A 25,074-nucleotide genomic window follows, 5' to 3' on the forward strand; every position below is an offset into this window, starting at 1 on the left:
AATCCTGATCATGCAGGAGCCAGTCACCGTCGACGCCCTAGACACGTCCTTACGGATCCATCAGATCCAATAACCTTTGCATTAGATGCCTTCAGCTCTAATACTAGGGGCAGGCTTAGGGACCCCGGTAACCGTACTCGTCGAACTCGACAAAGAGGTCAACGTGCAACCTAACCCATGCATCAGCCCGCTGAGTTTCTCGCCGGATCTTCTCAGCGGGTCGCGATTCCGATCCGGTAGTAGATTCATTCGCGAAACAATTGCTCTTGAGTTGTTAGGTCTCCTTCGGAGGCGCTCGGGCAGTTGTTAGCAAATCCCACCCCTCTTGGCTGAGCCTTTGCTCGCCCACCTGTCCTGGTGAAACTGGAAAGGCCTTCGGGCCACCAGTAAACTTTCAATCATAAAAAAAAAAAACATCGTAGGACGAGGGCCAAAAAGACATAACGCGTCAACCCCATATAGAAGAACAAAGGCAAGAAGAAGAAGATAAATAACTAAAACTACTTTTAAGGTTTAATCTCTGTTACGACATGATCATGGTTCTCAGACTGTAAAAACTGAAAACATTTCGAATCATCGGAAATAACATAATGACATTTAAAGAAAAGACGAGCCTAAACCATATTTCTTTTCAATCGTGTCACTCTGAGTGGTCGTGATCGTCATGTAGTGTTGGAGAGGACAGACTTGATGTGTCTCACGATGCCTCGCCATCTCTCCCTGCTCGAGGTCATTCTACTGCACTCATTTAGGGGACCTACCACTGTAGTTTTAATTTGATAGGCCCACCGCATTGTTGACCTCCCGCGCGGTTTTGTAGCCATAATAATATAGTAACCGACATAGCCTTAAATATTAGCAAGCTGAAATGGCAATGGGCTGGACATATGTGTCTCAGAACTGATGGCCGATGGAGCAGACGTGTTCTGGACTGGAGACCGCTTACCTGTTAGCACAGCGTTAGGCGTCCCTTTGCCCGTTGGACCGATGACTTGCGGCGATATGCTGGGAAAGATTGGATGCGAAAGGCGGAGGATCTTTCATTGTGGCGGACTATGGGAGAGGCCCACATCCAGCAGTGGAGAGATACAGGTTGATGATTTGAATAGTATAGTAGTATCTCGTAGTAACCATATAATTAGTTTTAATTTCTTCTTCTTAGTCGTACGCTGCTAGCGGAGTGGTCATTATGTATTGTGTGATTGCTTGGTTGCGGCTTTTACGAGACATCTCCATCTCTATCTATTTGAGGCGGTGCGTGTATATTCAGTTTTAATTATAGCAATTTAATCTATGTATTCGTACCTAAACAGTTTCGAAGTTGCGACTGTCTGAACCAGACCAAATATACCGCTAGACTACTAGTGTGAATACCAACAATCGTTTCCTAAGGAGACAAATGATTCAGCTTCCAAGAAGTGTCCGCAGGAAGCAAAATAAACTATCCTTAACTAATCTAATTGACGCACATGATGCGTTGATGTAAACCATCTCGTTGGGGTCACCAAAGGACAAGTCTGGATTCATTAAATTTGGTGTTCATGTTGACATCATGCTTATCGGCGATGTTCTCGTAAGGATCTCAAATTATTATTTAAAGTTAAATTAATTTTTTTAGTGAATTCAATTTTGTTGGCAACGAAAGGGGTATGCGTGGACTCAAACTTTAAAATTACGTTCTTTGGTGGTAACACGGAATGCAGGACTACTTCGCTACATAAATAGACTGAATAGTGATAACCCGTTTTATCAAGGCAAGCCCCGTCACCTAAGAAAGCTGTAAAGTTTTCAACATTTCCGAAATATTACAGAGAATAAACTAAGACGAACTTAAGTCAAAAAAATAAATAAAATGGGATATAAATCTCAATGAAACAGGACGCCCCCTGGCTAGGTGGTGCGATGACCTCCGCACGGTGGCCGGCAAGAAGTGGATGAGGAGAGCCGCAGACTGGGCTCAGTGGTGTGGATTGGGGGAGGCCTATGTCCAGCAGTGGACGATTATGGGCTGTTGATGATGATGATGAAACAGAAACAAAAGATTCAAATTTTTTAAAATGGCTTCAACTTAATAAAAGAAGAAAAGAATATTATTAATGTAGTCGAAGTAAATTTTAACCTGAAATATTGAGTTATCTCAAAAAATATAAGAGTCATATCTTTTTAAAATTTAAATCGGTTCAACTGAGACGCTCCGGAGTTTAAATAACAAAAAAAAAAACATCAAAATCAGTTTACCTAGAAACTAGTTCTGAGGTAAATAACAACACACATAAAACCAGTCTTATTTAGACCCTCCTCTTCTTTGAAGTCGCTTAATAAGCTCATTACATCTGTGCGATCCGTCTCGCTGACATTTTAGGATGTTTTTTTTTTATATACAAAGTTCAAAAAGAAACTTCTTTAGAAAGTTCATCACATACATGTTTACAAAATTTACAATATATTTTGTTTAGTACGTGGGCAGAGTCAATGATAGCGACGTAGGAGGAAAACGCACACCCACTTAAACATTCAGGCCCTTTTGTTGCAAACTTTGACCTTAAAACGATGTACTTCCTTTGTACACGACATAAATAAATATAGTTGTTTCTATCCTTGATTTTGAAATCATTTAACAACGAGTGGACAGAAAGGTCGTCGCCGTTATACAACAAAAAAAAAGAGCATTGAGAGTGCAGTTTTTTTTATCGCCTTTGAAGGCAGACGAGCATACGGCCCACCTGATGGTAAGCGGATACCGTCGTTCATGAACGTCAGCAATGCCAGGGGCAGAGCCAAGCCGCTACCTACAGATGGTCTATGGTCTACATTATATTCAACTATAAAAACGACCCAAATCCGGATTGTACTGAAAAAGAGCTTTCCTATCATGTCTGCCTCACTAAGCTGAATTTGTATCGGTACTTGCCCAGTCTCGAACCTGCGACCGATCGAGCGCGATTGCAATCCGATTAAAAGGTCATGACAACAAGTGCTCGACATTTTTCCTATGCACCAGGAAGTCCTAGAATACACGAAACTCATTAAACTTCCGGCATCGCGTCACCTAGGGGACTTTGTAACGGAAGTCTATATATAGAACCGATGCAAGTTTAATCAGTTTGTCTGTTCGTTTCCCGAGGTCTATCGCGAGATCAATCCGGGAATAAAAATGCATGATAAAAAAAAAAAAGTTCGGTTTTGATATAACTGGAATTTGATTAAAGGATATTTTTGAGTTAGAATATACCGGATCAGAAAACAACGTGGGTACTTAGAAGTTAACCCTTACCATAATGTATACAGAAAACAAAGGGTAATGGAAATAAGCAGTACATTATTGTATTAGTGGTTTATGGATTGTAAGGCGTGGATTAAAAAGAAATGGTTACATTGTTGTCTGTTTGTGCAGGCGAGACAATGGATCGCCTGATGGTGTGTTGTTATCCCTTACGAATCCATCAGATCTAATAACCCTTGCATTAGACGCCTTTAGCTCTAACACTAGGAGTAGGGACCCCGGTAACCGTACTCGTCGAACTCGGCAAAGAGTTTGACGTGCAACCTAACCTAAACATCAGCCCGCTGAGTTTCTCGCCGGATCTTCTCAGCGGGTCGCGATACCGATCCGGTAGTAGATTCAATCGCTAAGCAGCTACTCTTGAGTTGTTAGGTCTCCTTTGGATGCGCTCGGGCAGCTGCTAGCAAATCCCACGCCTCCTGGCTGACCTGTCCTGGTAAAACTGGAAAGGCTTTCGGGCCACCAGTAATCTCCCAAACAAAAAAATAAGTCTTTATCTTCGCCCGTGGACGAAAGCAATATCATGTTTGCAGACAAACTGCTACCGCTTACGACTCTTTAACACATATTACGCATTGTCTATTTTTTATGATGTACGGTCATGATTAACCGAATAATTATATTTTTGGTATGTTTATTAGTCAACCCTGATTAGCCAAAACCTTTTTGCTGATTAATCTTTAATTTGAAGTCTACAGGGATCTATCAATACACACATCGACGTATATGTATATGAGTATATGTTAACAGATTGAAGCGCATTGTCACTCATTCATCACGAGATCTCCGAAAATATTAGACTGATGGATTTCCTCTTGGGACAAATAGTCTCTTTGCGTTATAGACACCCACCAAGAACAGATTCACGTGAATCCTATTTAAAATGGATTTTTCTTTTACCATCGCATACACCGCCGAGTCATATGTCTCTTGAATTAACCATACCAGACATTTAGATATAACAGTGCAAATAGCAACATATTGAGGCTGGATCAAGTACCACTATCCAGCCAGTTTCTGCCGAAAATCAGTCATGCGTTCCAGTTGAAGGGAAAAACAGGATTTACACAAAACAATTGAAACTTTGATCTCATATCTCATGGAGTCAAATCTTTACACGTTCCACATCCAAATGAAACTCAAATATCTTTAACACGTTGGCTGCCATGTAGGTCACCGGTGCCCTACGCGGCGCACTGAAGTAATTATATCGAATTCTGTTACTAAGTTCTATTAGGTAATTGTTTGTTAATGTATATTTTATTCTTTTAAGTCTCTTAGAAATAGATTCATTCTCAGTATCTACAGTTCTTTTTTCCAGTCTACTAGGTATTCCGCGCATTAGTAAGATGATCGAAGAGAGAAATCGATATAATTAGTTCATTGCGCCGTGTAGGGCACCGGTGACCTATATGGCAGTCAACGTGTTAACAAGGTTAACTCCGATCGGATATTGAAGTAGAACCCGTCTTGGATCATGTGTTTGTCAAACTTACCGGCACCGCTTCCAGGAGCCTGGACGACCGAAGGCGGTTGGACGAATGTGGACCGCTGCTGCGGGGACAGCGAGGCCAGGGTTTCGACGTTGTCGCGCAGGAAATTGAAGTACGAGCTCATGTCGTTTAGCACACCTGCGAAACGGCGAATCAAATTAGAATCTTTAATTAAACAATGGCTTTGATGAACCAGTGGATCCTAAAATCCTGTCCAAATCTTTTTCGATGGCGAGATTAAAATCGGGAACAGCCGCCACGAGATTGTAATTGCGATTTTGTTAACTCACTTGGGCAGCGCATGCAGCTGCCCAAGTATGATGATGTCTTAAGACCATGTTACTTTCTATGTACCATGCTACATGTTACCATGTTAATGTTATTACTGGTGGTAGGACCTCTTGTGAGTTCGCAAGGGTAGGTACCACCACCCCGCCTATTTCTGCCGTGAAGCAGTAATGCGTTTCGGTTTGAAGGGTGGGGCAGCCGTACTGAGACCTTAGAACTTATATCTAAAGGTGGGTGGCGCATTTTCGTTGTAGATGTCTATGGGCGCCAGTAACCACTTAACAGCAGGTTGGCTGAGAGTTCGTCCATATATCCGTCCGCAATAAAAAAATTATGCAAACACAACAGCGCATAACGAAAACCGTAAAGGAGTAAATAGATGAGTAACCGAAACGCCAAGACGAGGTCTTAAAAGAGATCCCAAATGATGGTAAAATGATGTATGTTCCCGACAAGTGTATCGTAAATTGATTTATTGGTGTTTTGTTTGTCAATCGCACGACATATTACCTTTTATGTATCGAGCTTGGTAATGCGCGTTAGGATGCTCTAAGGAGGAAACTTTTCTAGGAGGATAAAATTACGGTAGGTACGTTTATTTTCGTTTTTTGACGCTCGTGTAAATTTTTATTCGGTCATGGATTATCGATGAGTGCGGATAATCGGCGGAAAATCGGTCTGTGCGTCACTTGGCTAAAATGTCCGGTTATAATCACATTTTGACTAGATTTAATGGTTTTTATTGTCAACAAGTCTGAGGCTTTTATTTTATTTTATTGCTTAGATGGGTGGACGAGCTCACAGCCCTCCTGGGTTAAGTGGTTACTGGAGCCCATAGACATCTACAACGTAAGTGCGACATCCACCTTGAGATATAAGTTCTGAGGTCTCAGTTTAGTTGCAACGATTGCCCCACCCTTCAAAATGAAACGCATTACTGCTTCACGGCAGAAATTGGCAGAGCAGTGGTACCTACCGGCGCGGACTCACAAGAGGTCTTACCTATCTTTTATTGGCATTGCGGGAAGAAGCTATGCTAACCTAAGCTATGTTGTTTCTTTGTCAAACAGAAGAGGAGCGCGCTTTTCAACAAACTTATCATTCCAAAAAAATCCATAAACATAAAAAAATGTTAATGCAAGTCATAGCTTAGTCGTGGAGTTGATTTCAACACTGTCGAGCACTGGAGAACATCTTGCCTCTTTAAAAAACATTATGTAGCATTTTCCTAGTTCACTGATCGAGAATATCAAAAGGTGAATGCTTTCTCGGATAAGATTTACGTCGGTGGTAACTAACTGAATTAAATTACAAATAATAAATTACAAATAAAAAAATTAAAAAGATTAAAATTGATTGCCGTTGCTAAATTTTACGCGAATAGATCACAAACCGCACTGCTTCCTCTCTTACTGGGCATACTTAATTAGCAAAGGCGGCAATAATTTGTTTAGATCGGATGTTAATATATTCTAGTTTTTTTTCTCTACCTATGCTGATAGCCCTGAGAGGCTATTTCAGCTTGTGAGCTCACGGGGCTCAAACCGGAATGTTGCTAACACTGGCCCTAGCAAGAGCAGTGCTTCGCAGAATCTACCACCGGATCGGAAACGCGACCCACTGAGAAGATCCGACGAGAAACTCAGCGGACTAATTCTAGTGTAGTCTAAGCTTGTATCCAGCGATGCAGTTAGAGTTCAATGTCCTCAGACAAATGCAAATTTTTCTATTAAAACATAATTTGTTATTTATTCACGAATTAATTCAAATATGAAGAAATACTGAACAGTTTATTTACTAAACGATCGATGTTTTTTTACACTTTGATTTTTAAATCAAACCCTAAATTATAATTAACGTAATTACTGGTGTGGGTGGTTGACACTCCAAAAACAACAAAACAAATCACAGAGGCGTAATATCGAAGAAATAGCTTTTTCGAATCATATTATTTTATTAATAGCAATCGAATACAATACTTAGTCCAAAAATAACATATCTACAAAAACAACGGAAATAGAACCGGATATCATTAGATGAGGTATAAGTTTTTGTACGAATAACTGAATGCAATTTATATATGTAATAAAATTTTTGATGACATGATAATAAATATTATCATAATATCTTACTAAGCATAAATGAGAATAAAATGAATAATTTAGATTTTGATGTTCAATGATAAATCTATTCGTAATAAGTACCCGAGAGAAAATAAGAAATTTGTCGTGTAAATTCATCTTATGCACCGCAAATGTTTATGAAGGGATCTTTACTGGTGGTAGGACGTCTTGTGAGGCCGCGCAGGTAGGTACCACCACCCTGCCTATTTCTGCCGTGAAGCAGTAATGCGTTTCGGTTTGAAGGGTGGGGCAGTCGTTGTAACTATACTTGAGACCTTAGAACTTATATCTCAAGGTGGGTGGCGCATTTACGTTGTAGATGTCTATGGGCTCCAGTAACCACTCAACACCAGGTGGGCTGTGAGATCGTCCATCCATCTAAGCTATAAAAGAAAAGACTTCAGGGTCAACATGGGCGAGCTTGTGGAGCCAGTGTGGCGTAAGCAATACTATTAGATATTCTTAACACGTCGAATGAGTTTTGGTCTATTAGCACAGGGAAAGACGGTTGGACTTTCTCGCATGTCTGTTATTTGACTATTCGGAAAATAACGAGTAACCACTCCAGTAACCACTCCAGGTGAGCTCGTCCAACCAACTAAGCAATAAAAATATATATCGTGTTATGTGGTCTCGTCGTCTAAGGCCGGACATTGTGCGGACAATGTGTTCGGCGTTGCTTACCGACGCCCCCATATGGAGTGTAGTCCTTACCGAGCGCCGGCGTTGGCTGTCGTCGGCGACGTCCAGAATTCAAAGCCGACGCTACTGCCGATCGCTTCTCTGAATTGAACCTGAGAAAGAATTTAAACCATATGTTTAATGCGCAAAACAAAAAGCGGTACATCGGATAAGACCTATAAGCGGTATCGTGTCTGCCTCGCTTCCTAGATACAAAGCTTTTAACTAAGTTTAGTTTGGGATTATTGTTTTTTTTGCCTTTGTAAGCAGACGAGCACACGGCCCACCTGATGGAAAGTGGTCACGTCGCGAATGGACGTCAGAAATGCCAGGGGCAGAGCCAAGACGCTGCTTACCATTAGTACTCTCCGCAAGCCTCGTTTGAAGAAGGACATGTCATAGCGCTCGGAAAACACCGTGGAGGGGAGCTCATTCCAAAGCCGGATGGTACGTGGCAAAAAAGATCTTTGGAAACGCACTGTCGATGGACGCAGCGGTTCCAGATAATATGGATGAACTCTGCTCCGATGACGGGAGGTGCGATGATAAATAGGAAATGAGGTGATCATCTCGAATAATTAATGGAATCGTTGTAATTTACTGTATATTCCTTGGTATACTCTTATCACCGCACAGTTTACCAGTAAATAAATGTTAATGCTAGTGCCGTGTGTGTGGATACAGTGCGTTTTCACATATTTTTTTCGCGTCCGTGACTGTAATGAAATCAACCCCACGATGCTTCATGAAACTTTGAAGAAGCAGCGGGTTGTTTGCGCACATGGAATTTCTCGCGCATATGAGCGATGATGACCTCCGAGCTTCAAGTGAACCCCAGCCTCGTATGGCATCGAAGGTCATATTTTTTTTTTTTGTAGCGAATTGTGTTCATTACTTCAATAAATCGTAACGTCATTGATGACGATTACAATATAAATGGCTAACACGAGTGATGAAAATTCAAAGCACTTAAAAATGTAAATTTTCTCCAAGTAAGTTGTTTAATTATTATTGATTTGATAGGGTTCTTGGCGCATTGCTTGACATATTGGTCAGGCGCCCTACCAGTTACTTTTTAATACCAGAGGTTCGATTCGCGGTCACTAAAGACATTTGGTATTTGTAGTCGGGTTATAATAAGTGGTGTCTTTTTTTATTGTTTAAATGAGTGGACGAGCTCACAGCCCACCTGGTGTTAAGTGGTTACCGGAGCCCATAGACATCTACAACGTAGATGCGCCACCCACCTTGAGATATAAGTTCTAAGGTCTCAGTATAGTAACAACAGCTGCCCCACCCTTAAAACCGAAACGGATTACTGCTTCACGGCAGAAATTGGCGGGGCGGTGGCACCTACCCGTGCGGACTCACAAGAGGTCCTATATAGTACAAGCCAACCGTAACACAAGAGAAAATCTTTTAAAACGTAAAATTTAAATAAATATATGTGGGTTATAATGCTGTTGATTGTGTTTTTAGTTTCTGCCCAACTGTGGTTAGCTTATAAATCTATTTGAAAAAATCTTTTTTGTCACATTTTCAGTTTAATTATCTGTATAGGTAGGTATACCTTTTATGTACTAAAATAGTACATATAAATTTCTTGTCCAAAAACACTGATGCTCTGATGCTACTTTGTAAGTTATTTACCAAAAATCTTCAAAAGAAATAAAGACTATACATGTTTTTCATTTTATTTTCGAAAATGAGTGTCTAGCTCGTTTTCCATATAAAAATACGAAACTTCAATTTGCCACAGATCTTTGAAGCGTAAAAGGATTAAAGAAGTATACTCGTATATATCATGGAACACATTCCCAAATTTGATTTGTTTTTCTATCCATATTTATAATCATAATTATTGACTCGGAGATTCTGCGAATGTGAATTAATTTTCCTATTATATGTTTTATTTGACGAATATTGTACAGAATAAGAAATTCTTGTTTTCGAACTCCAAATACGTTTGTGTTTTAAGCGTATACTTCTTGAATATAGCCCACAGAGGTTTACTGCCGGACATCTAAAATGCAATGAAGAAAACCCTTCATTTTGTACCGCTGTAGCAGTTGTTCACTGGCGATAAAACGACACTCAACATCTCTTGGCTTCAACCTATAAGGAACCCAAGTTCATTGCTTTTGAATCATTCCCAACGCATGCAATAGCTTGGCGAGTAACTCCTAATGCTGAAGCAAGCTGATCTTACGTTTGGCACATATCCTCATCGACTGGTGGTAGGACCTTTTGTGAGTTCGCACGGGTAGGTACCACCACCCCGCGTATTTCTGCCGTGATCAGTAATGCGTTTCAGCTTGAAAGGTGGGACAGCCGTTGTAACTATACTTGAGACCTTAAGTCTCAGGTGGGTGGCGCATTTAGGTTGTAGATGTCTATGGACTCCAGTAACCTTTTAATACTAGGTGGTCTGTAGGCTCGTTCAAACATCTAAGCAATAAAAAGAATAAAAAAAAGAGCAATGCCTCCAAACAGCCTCTTCGAGGGTTTTTGGCTTATATTTAGACGGACGGTCGTGAACCTTGAAACCAACGTCTTTCATGTGACGGTACCAATCAGAGCGTACTGTTTCGCTCAGAGCAGCGTCGCCGTAAATTTTTTGGAGATCTCGATGCGCTTCAGCCAACGGCCTTCGAATCAAAGGAGAAAAGCATCACTTCCCGCAAATGACTCTTGGGTGATGCAAAAACGGACATTATCACACACGCACACCCAAAATAAATCACACAACAACAAAATCACTAATGTGTCAAAACGGCTTATTTAGCATATCACTGGTGCTATCTAAGCACAAATCTTTAGGTCTCGGATCGGACAACGTTTATTCTCCGTTATTGCATTTTAAACGCTATTATATCAGGCTAAATTAAAAAGTCGCTAATTTCGTTGTGATATAAAAAAAATCGATGACAAACTACAAATTTTCTAGTCCAAATTAAACACGAATTTATTCAAAATGATGCCGGGTGGATTTATTAAAAAAATAACGTATATATAAAATAGATGTTGTTAGATTTAAACAGTTCCTAAAGTTATTTGCTGTACCTCATTTCGTCGTCCAAAAAATTATCCGGTTCTTCAGCTTTGGGGAAGTCAAGGCGTAAAGCCGGTGGGCCAAGTTCTGCTTCGATGTGTGGTCTTCTGTCCCATCGGCCCAGCCAGTGTTTCTCAGCCATGAGCCGGAGGAAGTCCGGGCTCTGGCTTTCGTAGTGGTGTGCGAGCGAATCTGCTCCTATCATGGAAAGATCGAAAATTAAACTCAAAAGTTTCCTGGTCACAAAATTAAGTTTAGCCAGCTTAGGTCGAGATTAGGTCGTCTCGTCATTCTAGGTGAGACGGTAATTTAGTTTAAGATATTCAGCACTAGACCGATGGGCGCTCTTGTTTTTTTCAGCACTTTGAGTACAACACGGTAGATAGGGGCTGGGCTCTGGCCCCTGGCATTGCTGAAGTCCATGGGCGACGGTAATCACTCATCATCAGGTGGGCTGTATGATCGTATGTCTACAAGGGCAATAAAAAAAAAACAGTGAATATCAATGGGTGCGGCCGTAGCACGTACAAAATATAAAAACCAAGCAATCAAGCAAGCAAGATTACTATAACATCAAACTCAGCAAGATTGGGTGTGCCTCAAGCATTAGTATTATTCATGATTGGTGGTCATCATTCGGTTTGTGGCTTTTTTAAATACATGTCACTGGGTGTATTTAAAAAACCATGAAGCTGAAAAACAGTGCGCTGCTTCTTAATAACGAAAGTAGTCTGTTTAATTAACATAACATTTGTTCGTTTTTGCTAACCAATATACGAACAAGAGATATTTTAAAAAGGAATCGGCTTGTGCTTTTGATATGTTCTGCCTCGGGAGGTCTACAAAACTAATAATACAAAAATAAGACTACAAACCATGTTTAGCCCAGGGGGCCGGGGCGGACACCTAATAACCCCCAATAAGTCAGGTATAGGGGGCCGCGACGGAACTGTGTGTCTGTCATTTGATATCTAACGAGTAGTCACCGTTTCCGTAAATCGCCCATTATTTTTGGGCTACTCCTTGTCTTGACAATATTTACGGAAAAACACCTTAACGATTTTTGGCCAATTCGTGATATATTGGTGCAGCTCTAGGGGAAACAGTAAAATCCGAAGGTTCGCCCCCCTATCCGAAAAAAAAGGCGAAAGTATGTCGTGGACATATGGTGTCCGTCATGGCGTTCAACATATTAAATTAAGCCTAGCACTAAAACAATTATACTCCCAAGCTCAAACAGATTTAATTTAAACGATATTGGCTGTAAAGGTAAAAGCGTTTAGCCGTTTGGGAAATCCACTGTCACACGTACAGATGTATGGCAAGTAATTATGTCTAATGGAAGTCTGCGTGAACACCGTTTGTCACGCACGAACGCCCAAGAAAGTGATTATATTGTTTAGGTTGAAAAAAAAACCTACATCGTTCTGTTAATACATTATTTATTAGTGGACAAGCTAACTGCCTCCGCGTGTTAAGTCCATAGACATCACCAAATCAACGTCACTAATTTCTAGAAGACATTTTCATGTTCTTCTTGCCCATATCATGCGGGGTTAGCGCTGCATGTCCTCTCGATGTCCCCATTCCTATCATATCATGCTGCATAGGAATTTGGCTGGATTTGGACAATTGTTATACTTTGGAATTAACCCGTTCTTTATGATCCCACGAATTGTTGCATATTTATTTTTATTGCTAAGATCGGTGTGTGACTTGGTGTTAAGTTTTTTTTACTGGTTTTTTTGTTGGTTTTTTACTGGTGGTAGGACCACTTGTGAGTCCGCACGGGTAGGCACCACCACCCTGCCTATTTCTGCCGTGAAGCAGTAATGCGTTTCGGTTTGAAGGGTGGGGCAGCCGTTGTAACTATACTGAGACTTTAGAACTTGTATCTCAAGGTGGGTGGCGCGTCTACGTTGTTGATGTCTATGGGCTCCAGTAACCACTTAACACCAGGTGGGCTGTGAGATCGTCCACCCATATAAGCAATAAAAAAAAAAAAAAAAGTGGTCACCGGAGCCTATAGACCTCAACCATGTCAACGCGTGGAAATATTTTCTTTCGGTACTGTCAATTGTATGTTATTTGGACCGTAAAAACAGTACCGTGTAGGCATAACACGTTCTATTTCAATTCAATATTTTATTTATTTAAATTTACTTACTTTACTTGATTTCACTTGACAGAAAAAAATTCAGATCATTATCTATATATTAATACGTGAAGCAAAAACTTTGTATCCCTTTTTAAGAAAATTGCGCGGACGGACGAGGATAAAATTTTCGACACTTATAGAGAATATAGAGAAGAAGTACACAATGTTAATATTTTTTTAAAATAATGCATAAAAGATACATTAAATCAATAAAGAAAACATTACACACACTACATACCATGTATTTGACGCACACACGCATGCATACTATTTATTGTCAAACTTTTGTTCTTGACGTCTGTTGTCAAATTGAGAATAGAATATGGTTTGTCTTTGTTAATATTTTTTATAGTGTAGTCTTGGCGAAATTTGTGATTATAGAATTATAAAATACAATCATAATAGTGTACAAACTTACAATGCCAATTAATTATAGCCGAATTTCGACTGCTGCGGGACCTCTAGTTACAATAAAAATATGTGAGTTTTAACGTAAGAATATCGTACAAAATTCAATTAAGAAATTGTTTCAAGACTTTGTTCAATAGTACATTTCAAGGCGTTCGTTTAACAAAATATACTTTTAATAGAATCCGATTGGCGAATGTTTTTTCGAAGAAATGTTGATTCCACTTAAAAACATATCCGAGGTTCGTGATAAATGTTATTCCCAGGAGCCACGTTGCCTTATAACTTCCGAGTATTTCTTTTTTTATCAGGCTGTTTTCTTTTTTTTTTTTCAAAATATTTTTTTTATTTGATCTTCTGTGGGCGTGTATGAATATAGTTAGGGAAAATCGTTTCTAGATCAGAGGCCTACGATTTGCAATCCACGTTTTTCTGAAGGCGTACTTACTGTGATGCGATTTCGCGGTTCTCAACCTAGATCGGGTGTTAATTTTGCTAAGTATGAATGACTTCGACGTTGACGGAGTGTCATCGTGTGACAATGAAGTCTACAAAATTGTAAAATATATCAAGAACCAAAAACCAGTCACTTTTTGCTGTAGTTAATTGATTGACAAATTGTGTCTCTACGTGGACGGTCATTCTTAGCGTCAATGGGTACCCACCTACCTAGCGGTCCACCTAGGGGTCACGAGCTTGCATACCCGTCAGGTCTCAAACAAAAAAGTTACAAACATAAATTGAAGCTTTTTTTATTGCTTAGATGGGTGGACGAGCTCACAGCCCACTCGGTGTTAAGCGGTTACTGGAGCCCATAGACATCTACAACGTAAATGCGCTACCCACCTTGAGATATAAGTTCTAAGGTCTCAGTGTAGTTACAACGGCTGCCCCACCCTTCAAACCGAAACGTATTACTGCTTCACGGCCGAAATAGGCGGGGTGGTGGTACCTACCCGTGCGGACTCACAAGGTCCTACCAGACTGATTTTTTTTTTTGCGTAGATTGATGGAAATATTAGTCTCTTCGTCCACTACAAGACATGAGGACGTTGCATTTGTATCGAAGTCAAAATCCCAGTGTTCAAATCGAAATGCGTGATTAATATGCGATAGGAATGTCAGCAAGTTGACATATTCATAATGATCAGTGACGATTCTAACAGTGAACGCCAAAGATTTAATATCCAATTTTAGTCATCGATAGGCTTTTGATGGCAAACTTGTGTAAAGAGCATTTGTTTCGCCTGCGAACGATCTGTGCATTCAAAGCGAACATCAAAACAATCCAACTTAATCATTTGATCAAACAACAATTGCTCTCAAACATATTGGCCATCGATCATTCTCATTGGTCCATACGTCATCAAAGTTATCGATCATGAAGAAGAAAAATTAAAGGCAAAGTTTGAATGAGAGGGTGGTGCGGTTTCTTTTACGAAAAGGACTAAGCCCGCCAACGATTTAACAACCAAATCTATATATTAATACGTGAAGCAAAAACTTTGTATCCCTTTTTACGAAAATTGCGCGGACGGAGGAGTATGAAATTTTCTACACTTATAAAAAATAAAGAGAAGAAGTGGACAATGCTAATATTTTTTTTTAAATAATGCATATAGGATACATTCAATTAATAAAGAAAACATTACACACACTACATACCATGTATTTGACGCACACACGCATGCATAATAGTATTGTCAAACTTTTATTCTTGACGTTTGTGGTCAAATTGAGAATAGATTAAATATATTGTTTGTTTTTATTAAATTTTTTTTATGTAGCCTTGGCGAAATTTGTGATTATAGAAGTATAAAATACAATCATAATAGTTTACAAACTTACAATTCCAATTAATATATATAAATATAGTCGAATTTCGACTACTGCGGGACCTCTAGTATAATGTAAATAAACAAGATGTGTTTCTATGTTCGATCTACTTTCGTGAGAAATGTTTTGAACATAATTATGATGTATATTTTCTTTTTATTGCTTAGATGGGTGGACGAGCTCACAGCCCATCTGGTGTTAAGTGGTTACTGGAGCCCATAGACATCCACAACGTAAATGCGCCACCCACCTTGAGATATAAGTTCTAAGGTCTCAGTATAGTTACAACGGCTGCCCCACCCTTCAAACCGAAACGTATTACTGCTTCACGGCCGAAATAGGCAGGGTGGTGGTACCTACCCGTGCAGACTCACAAGAGGTCCTACCACCAGTAGTTGATTAGCGTAGCCTCCGGTAACCACTTAACATTAGGTGGTCCGTGAGCTCGTCCAACCATCTAAGCAATAAAAAAAATTAGGAGCGTCCTTAGCAGGATGTAGCGGCGTCACTGCGTCGCCTCTGACATTGTTGATGTCCGTCGGTGCTGGAGTGCACTGATAAACATTTTATGCTTGTTATCTCAAATTTTAAATATATATAAAGAATAAACTAGAAAAACCTTTACCAAATAAATTGTTTTTGCTATTTTACGAATGTCAAATTGCTTTAAGACTTTATTGCGTTTGCAAAGGTGGAAAAAAGGGGCAAATAAAACATCACATTGTCACTTGATACATTCAAATAAGTCCCCTTACCTTTTCTGAGGTTTTCTGTGAGCGATTCCCCTCGTTATGACGTATCCTATAACTGACAAGAAAATGTGACGTATTGGATTTATCAGAAAAACGATACCGAATTAGTTCGCGAAATATATTTTTTTAATATATCACGAACTACGCAATAAAACCTCAAATTTGAAATAGGTGTAGTGCTTGGACACAATGTTGAATAGCGGTCCGTGTTTGTAAATCTTTTTAAATGCGTTGGCAACGCATTTCTGACTAAGATTTAAGTTGTTATAATCAAGAAACAATATATTTCCACTTATTAATGTGTCACGTCACTAATTTGAAACGGGAAAAGTTTCCTTTTCTTTAAAATAATCACTAAATGTATGTATGAGAATTTGTATATAGATACATATATGTATGTGTAAATTTTATATTTATATAATAATATGAGACCGAAAAGTGACTTAAGCTTACTATAGTTAGTTTGGATATAACAAAACCTCGAATTTACTTTTACAGTGCTTCGCACCCAAAAATAATGTTTAAAAACCATCTGTTATCTGTGGTTTAAACTGGTTATAGGCCAGTTTTGCATCAAAATTTATTATGTTTTATATAATGAAATACATAAGCACGAATATGAATAATTGTGGGTTAGGCCACTTTTGCGCTGACAGCCTCATATGTACGTTGTTGTACGTTATGTTTATGTATTTATACAGTGTGAGTGTTGGTATATTTAAATAATATAATTATAACTTTTCTTATATCTCAAAAAGGAACGCACCTACCATATGACTCTCTCTCTACACCATCCTTGGGTGACTGGGTAAGAATACATCAGGCATTAAGTCTGCCTCTGTACTCTTGTGCATAAAGCTGAATACATAAATAAATTTATTCAACTTAATGTAGCTCTGATAAATAATATTAATTTTATTATACATATAAGATTATTAGGTAATGTTGTTTTATTAAAATAAAACTTCAATGTGTTGCTCTGAAAGAACAAAGAAACGACATTTAAAGTTTATTTTATAATCTTGTAACTATCTAAATAGAAATTATTTTTATAAAATTTTACACAATGACATATTGTTTATCTGTCAAGGCTTTTCGACTTTACAACATGTCGACAGCGCATGCGTGACATAATTCTAATTAAAGAAAGGAATAACTTTCTTTACATACATAAAACAAAAAATATCATAAACGTGAAATAAAACAAAAAAGCTTTAACTACATTAAAAGTACTAAATACAAAGATAAATAACAGCAAATATAATTTAGATAGAAATATTTTTGAATGCTAGTAAAAATATAGCCAGCGGGAACATTTATATTACACACAGATGATTAGTTTCTTTGCATGTCACCGACTGCAATGGCTTTGTTAATATTAAAGTTGTATTTCAATTATAGTATACATGTTTTTTATTATCTTTAGGTTTTTATTTTGGTAATATTTGTAGCAATGAAGCTTGATTTATTTTATAATACTATAGGTCGAAATTCGACTATAATTAATTGGAATTGTAAGTTTGTACACTATTATGATTGTATTTTATACTTCTATAATCACAAATTTCGCCAAGACTACACTATAAAAAATATTAACAAAGACAAACAATATTTAATCTCAATTTGACAACAGACGTCAAGAACAAAAATGACAATAAATAGTATGCATGCGTGTGTGCGTCAAATACATGGTATGTAGTGTGCGTAATGTTTTCTTTATTGATTTAATGTATCTTTTATGTATTATTTAAAAAAAAAAATAGCATTGTGCACTTCTTCTCTATATTCTCTATAAGTGTAGAAAATTTCATACTCCTCCGTCGGCGCAATTTTCGTAAAAAGGGATACAAAGTTTTTGCTTCACGTATTAATATATACCTAGTCAGGTCATAAATTCTGTCACATGTTTAATGTAAAATAATTGAAACAAGTTTATTCATTATGTAACCATTCATATACCAAAATGAACTTAACAAAACATAGATTCTTATGACACTAAAGTTTATTCAAAATGACTCCGTGATTTTGAATACAGGCCTTCAATCTGCGCGGCCAGTCGTCTATCGCAGCACGAACGAGGTCTATGTCAATATCGGCGGCTGCCTTAATCAAGGATGTCTTGAGTGACTCCAAATTGGGATAAGGCTTTGAGCACGCCTTTTGCTCCAAGTGTTGCCATATCTTGTAATCTAACGGATTCAAATCTGGACTGGAGGAGGGCCAGTCTTCGTGCCGGATGAAGTCGATTTCACGCGCCGCCAGCCAGTCTTGTGTGCTCTTCGCTCTATGAGCTGGCGCCGAATCTTGTTGGAATACCCAGTACCTGTTATTGAACATGGTATGAGAAACAGGTTCCACAAGGTTCGTCAGGACTGTATTTTGATACACAACTGCATTCGTTTTTACACCTTTCTCACGAAAATGTACCTCTGTTAAGCCCCAATAAGAAACTCCCAACCATACCATGAGCGAGGATGGAAAATGACCTCGTTGGACACGCGGAATACGGTTGCTCGCTTCTTCACTACTGTGTGCGTACACCTTATCATTTTGTTTGTTGTAGCTGTCTTCTACGGTAAAAATTTTTTCATCCGAAAAAAGAATTTCCCGATATTTTTTTCCCGCGTACCGCTTCAACAAAGCGCGGCATCTCTTCAGTCTCAGGTCCATTAGACGAGCATTCAAACGATGTCCTGTTTTTCTTCAATATGCCCGAATCCCTAAGTCTTCATTTAACACCCTTTTCACCGTGGTTCTGCTTAACCCCATCTGAAGGGCCAACAGTTTCTGCTTACGTTTGGGATTTCTTTGAATTCGCGCCTTCACAGCTTTTATCACTGCTGGAGTCCTAACAGACCGAGGGCGACCACTTCTTGACCTGTCATCTACACTAGAGTCTTCATTGTATCGTTTGATGGTACGATAAACGAATCTTTTGGTTATATTCAAAATTTTCAGTATGTTAAAATTTTGAATTGGCGCGTAACCGCAACGATGCAACGCAATAACTGCAATACGGTCTTCTTTAAGCGTCCACTCCATATTTAAAAATGAGTAAAATTCTAAAAGTATACATTTTTTATTTTTATGAACAATTCGAAATTCGAATTCAATAAACTTTTTTGTGGCCAGCATTCTAAAAGAAAAGTTTTTACTGTGTGACAATACTTATGACCTGACTAGGTAGATTAATTTAGTATTTCTAGCGTAGATTGAAACGTGTATTATTGTGCGGATCTGATACTGATCTCTCAATAAATTCCTACCGATTTAATGGGATAAAGTATAGAATAATAATACAGATGATAAGAAATTACGTCACTAACATAATTATAAAAATACATAGCGCTGAAACTGAATCAAATAAAAATTGCTTGGAAAGTCTTAAATATTCAAACAAAAGTTACAATTACGTGTTGCTGGCAATAAGCACTTATTTATATTCGTACTTAATGAGATATATAAATATCCTTAATAAAATATGACTTAGTAAATTATTAACGAAACCATGTATTTTCTGTGGGACATACTCAAAAAACAATAGAAAAGACGAGATGTATGTATAGAAAAACGTTATTACAATATTACCATATTCGCGAGTTCGTAACAAGTTGATTTTTCCAGTTTCTCAGTATATCTTGCTTGAGAGAATTTTCTTGTGTTACTTTTGTGGAAAGTTATTAGGCGCTAGTTAGAAATCGTAGAAATGGTTTTACGTATTAAAACGGAAGCGAGTTGTTTCCGAATTACTGGTGGTAGGGCCTATTGTGAGTCCGCGCGTTTGGGTATCACCACCCTACCTATTCTGCCGTGAAGCAGTAATGCGTTTCGGTTTGAAGGGTGGGGCAGCCGTTGTAACTAAACTTTGAGGCCTTAGAACTTATATCTCAAGGTGGTGGCGCATTTACGTTGTGGATGTTTATGGGCTCCAGTAACCACTTAACATCAGGTGGGCTGTGAGCTCGTCTACCCATCTAAGCAATAAAAAAAAAAAGATCGACCAGAGTCAGCTTCATCTTCGAGATTAAAATTAAGGGACTTAATACTTATTTTTCGGTATCACTCTTGACAGAGTACGAGTTTTTTAACGATCTCGATAGCGTAAAAGTTAACTCAAATTCGTATGGAGGACGTTTGCCTACGTTTGCCGCTAGGGGCGCTGTTCAAAACTGCATACGAGTTATGTGCTGATATTGGATTAAGTCCATCAGTGTCTACAATTCTTTACGTGGCTTGCTTTCCATTGTTTTCTACTTAATAGAAATTTACGATTTCTTGGTTACATTCACTCATTTTGGCGAACAGAAATACAATATAAAAAAATGACGAGATACCGTTTTCACTATTTATTTTCGTGTTTTTATTGTCACCTTATTAGAGATATCAAAATCAGCCAGATACACAGAATACTTGGTAATAACCAAAGAGATTTTAACGCATTTAAAAAAACCTTTTCTACTGATCTAATAGATAAACTTTTATTTTGGTTGAATCTTGGTTTACATCCTGGTACACCAAACTTTTTAGCGAAAAATATATTCTAATCCCTTCAGATGATAAGTGACATACGATGTCCAAGTTCTATAGCTATTATAGGGCTGATGATATAAATTCTAACAAAAAGAAACAAGAGAAATAATGCGGTGTATGCATCTCGCAAGCGGGTATCAATTTTTATAATTAAATACGTATCGACTCGTGTTCTCGAGTGAGTCTGCGACGAAGGAATAACGCCGCGTAAAAAAGTCGTTTTTTTTTAATTTGCTGTAAAAAAAAACAATTGATATGTTGGAATTTAATTCAAAAGGTGAGTAGTGGCAGTCTCATAGTGATGTGAGGCGACCATATAACATCAGGTGGGTTGTGACACCCGCCCACGCAATAAACAAAATCACTCAACGCCTCTATCTATATATTAACGATGTCTAATAAATTATATGTGACATTAGAATGTCGTTCAATACTCCCAAGTCTTTGACGCGACGCGGCGACGTAGCGGGTCATATTTACCTCGTAAATGTACATGTTATAAGGGCATAAAACAACTATTTTGATGCCCGAGCGAACATAATACGCGTTCTGATGAAAGGAAAACGTAAATGTGATTAAATGAACGCCCAATAAGGATATTAATTTTGGTAGAGACAGTGCGTCGTCACGTGCGGTTCATACCCGATCCTGTAGACCGAATGGTAAACAGTCGACTTTTTTTTTTATTTTTTTTTTATTGCCTAGGTGAGTGGACGAGCTCACAGCCCACCTGGTGTTAAGTGGTTACTGGAGTCCATAGACATCTACAACGTAAATGCGCCACCCACCTTGAGATATAAGTTCTAAGGTCTCAATTATAGTTACAACGGCTGCCCCACCCTTCAAACCGAAACGCATTACTGCTTCACGGCAGAAATAGGCGGGGTGGTGGTACCTACCCGTGCGGACTCACAAAAGGTCCTACGTCGCCCAAACACGTCATTACGGATCCACCCGATCCATTAACGGTGCTTTTAGGTACCACAAGCACTGGTCATCGTCCTCGTCGAACCCGTCGCTTGCGACGAAGGGCTCGACGAGCGAATTAGCCCATAGACACAGCCCACTGAGTTTCTCGTCGGATCTTCTCAGTGGGTCGCGTTTCCGATCCGGTGGTAGATTCTGCGAAGCACTGTTCTTGCTAGGGTCAGTGTTAGCATCACTCCAGTTTGAGCCTCGTGAGCTCACCTACTAGTTAAGGTTACGCTGAAATAGCCTGTCAAGGCATCAGTTTAGGTAGGAAAAAAATAATAAAAATGTGCGGTGTAAACCACTGGCTCCATGTCCTGTTCCACCAGTAGCATTTCTTAGAATATATCGTATTCGTACTGGTGGTAGGACCTCTTGTGAGTCCGCACGGGTAGTTATCACCACCATGTCTATTTCTACCGTGAAGCAGTAATGCGTTTCGGTTTGAAGGGCGGGGTAGCCGTTGTAACTATACTGAGACCTTAGAACTTAGATCTCAAGGCGGGTGGCGCATTTACGTTGTAGATGTCTATGGACTCCAGTAAACACTAAACTTCAGGTGGGCTGTGAGCCCGTCCACCCATCTAAGCAATAAAAAAAAATCGTAAGCGCTGGAAATAATCATAGGGTTTTAGCTATGAGAATGACTACTTTTACCATCTTCTGCTACTCATTTTTCTCCTAATTGTACTCCTTCTTTACTTGATCTCATGATAGTATCTTCTCCTGACAATGTTATCACTCATGGTCAACTCTCCGCTTCCTTTTCTTATCATGACTTGATTTATCTCTCCTATCGTGTTCGGCCCCCTAAACGTAATTCACAATTTCTCCTACTTCGCAATTACAAGGGTATTGATCTGGGAGCGTTGCGACGGGATGTAAGTAATACCGACTGGTCGTGTATTCTTGAACACCATAACATTAACGACATGGTCAATTCTTTTAATTATAAGGTAATCAGTTTGTTTGATCAGCATGCCCCCGTCCGTAGAGTTCGAATTAAACATAAACCTGCACCGTGGTTAACGCCGGATATTAAAACTCTGATGGCTCGCAGGGACAAAGCCAAAAGAAGATACAAACGTTGCCCCACTGAACACAGCCTGGCCATGTACAAAGCACTGCGCAACCGGTGCAACCGTTTGTGCAGAGATGCTAAAAGACTTTACTTTCACAAATCACTTGAAAATCGCAGCCCTGCTCATACTTGAAGATTCCTTAAATCTGTCGGCATTGGCAAAACTCCCGTCTCTTCTTTCAAGGATACTGACTTGTGCGCCCTCAATAAGCATTTTTCTCTCCCTCCTGTGTCACTTAGTGACTCGTCAAAGACGGCCACGTTGCTTAAGATTTCAAGTCTATCCGTACCCCGGATCCCTATTTTTGACTTAAGTCCAGTCTCGGTTGCTGATGTCCGTAATTCCTTTTTCTCCATCTCATCCACGGCTGTTGGAATTGATAACGTATGCTCTAAAATGATTGCCCTAATCCTTCCAGCGGTAGCACCTATACTTACCCATATTTTCAACTTTTCCTTTACCTCTAGAAACTTTCCTGATTGCTGGAAACAAGCCTACGTTGTTCCTATCCCAAAAAGCCCCAATCCTATTTTGCCATCTCAGTTCCGTCCTATATCTATACTTCCTTTTCTTTCCAAAGTCCTTGAGCACATTGTCCACCGTCAGTTGTCGTCTTTTCTCCTCTCCCACAATCTTCTTAGCTCCTTCCAATCTGGTTTTCGCAAGGGCCACAGCACGGTTACAGCTCTTCTAAAAGTGACCGATGACATTCGCTGGGCCATGGAAAACAAACAACTAAGTTTATTAGTGTTGTTAGATTTCAGCAGCGCCTTTAACTCTGTTGACTTCGATGTTCTGCTCGAAATACTCAAATCAAACAATATCTCCTCGTCTGCTATTAACTGGTTTGATAGTTACCTTCGGGGGCGCTCGCAATGTGTCCGTCTTGACGAGACTTTCTCGGATTGGCAGAACGTCAGTGCGGGCGTTCCCCAGGGTGGTGTTCTTTCCCTGGGACCTGGAGGCGGAGGCGCTCGCTGCCGATTATGCGTGGCGTTGTGACCTTCGCGACAGGGGGGAACCACGTCCCGGAGAAGGAGCAATTAGAGCGCGGAGGCTCTAATCTCGGCGGTCTGTGTCGGAGGCGTGGTCTCGCCGCTTGGCGGACCCGTCGGCCGGTCTCCGGACCGTCGAGGCGGTGCGCCCGGTCCTCGCGAAATGGGCGAACCGTGACCAAGGGCGTCTCACCTTCCGGTTGACGCAAATGCTTACCGGCCATGGGTGTTTCGGCCGGTAACTGCATCGCGTTGCCCGGAGGGAACCGACGATGGAGTGTCACCACTGTGACTGCGACGAGGACACGGTCGAGCATACGCTCGCATATTGCCCCGCATGGGTGGAGCAACGCCATGTCCTTGTCTCGCAAATAGGACCGGACTTGTCGCTGCCGACTGTCGTGGCTACGATGCTCGGCAGCGATGAGTCCTGGAAGGCGATGCTCGACTTCTGCGAGTGCACCATCTCGCAGAAGGAGGCGGCGGAACGAGAGAGGGAGAGCTCATCCCTCTCCGCACCTATCCGTCGCCGCCGAGCCGGGGGCCGCAGAAGGGCTTTTGTCCGACTTCGGCCCCTGTAAGAGGCGAACTCCCCCCGGTGAAGGTCAAGGGGCGACCTGAGGGGGTGAGGCCGCGCGGCGCGCTACCAGCACTCTAGCGCGCTGCCATGGAGTAAATAGAGCGACCGGTCGACGGTGTATCGCGTCCCGACCCGGCAGGCTGGTTCTGGTCCAGCGGGGTATTCCGGGACACCAGCGGCACCGTCTGGGCGGCCCGACGGGCTGCCGTACCGAGACGGCCGACGTTTCAGAGCCTTCGATTCGCCTCGAAGGCTCCGTCGGCTGGGCGTCCTTGGGGTGAGCCGCGCCGTCTGGTTGTAGTGTTGACCGCGGTAACCCCCCTACCTCATCCGGGTTCTGACCTCGGAGGGGATCGGACGTCGGGTGTAAGAGTGCAGGGGAGTCGTTTAGTGGGTGGGCCCTAAAATCCTTGGTCCCGCGGTCTGCTCATAACACCATGCAGATCGTAGAGTCTCACATACCCCGCGCGCCCCTTTTGCGCGGGGACCTCGTAGGAGGTTCGGCCCTCTACCCGAAAAAAAAAAAAAAAAAAAGGGTGGTGTTCTTTCTCCTCTTCTGTTTTCTGTGTTTATAAACTCTGTCACTAGGCTTATATCTTCTAAATTCCACCTCTACGCAGACGATCTCCAGCTATATCGCCACTTCTCAGAGCCTGACGTTGAATCGGCTATTGCTGCGATGAACAGTGATCTGAAGTCGATCAGTGAATGGGCAAAAGCCTACGGTCTGCACATTAATCCGGGAAAATCACAGGCTATCATTATAGGGGGTAAACAATTGCGCAGTAGACTCAGAGATCCTATACTCCCCCCAATTTATTTGGATGGGACTCAAATAACTCTA

At 40.4% G+C, this 25,074-nt stretch overlaps 1 protein-coding gene across 2 annotated transcripts in view; it reads right to left on the reverse strand.

Annotated features, from left to right (window-relative positions):
• The window catches only part of LOC101743266 (uncharacterized), a 50,030-nt gene that overhangs the window by 9,126 nt on the left and 15,830 nt on the right, over positions 1–25,074 (reverse strand). For both annotated transcript variants that reach the window (XM_004928085.5, XM_062673584.1), the window contains exons 2-4: positions 10,932–11,118; positions 7,902–7,981; positions 4,780–4,914 (exon numbers count right to left, since the gene is read on the reverse strand). In XM_004928085.5, the coding sequence (XP_004928142.1) occupies positions 4,780–4,914; positions 7,902–7,981; positions 10,932–11,118 (402 nt within the window). The remainder of the gene's footprint in view (positions 1–4,779; positions 4,915–7,901; positions 7,982–10,931; positions 11,119–25,074) is intronic.

Source organism: Bombyx mori, chromosome 18 (genome assembly GCF_030269925.1).
Source record: "Bombyx mori chromosome 18, ASM3026992v2".
NCBI lineage: Eukaryota > Metazoa > Arthropoda > Insecta > Lepidoptera > Bombycidae > Bombyx > Bombyx mori.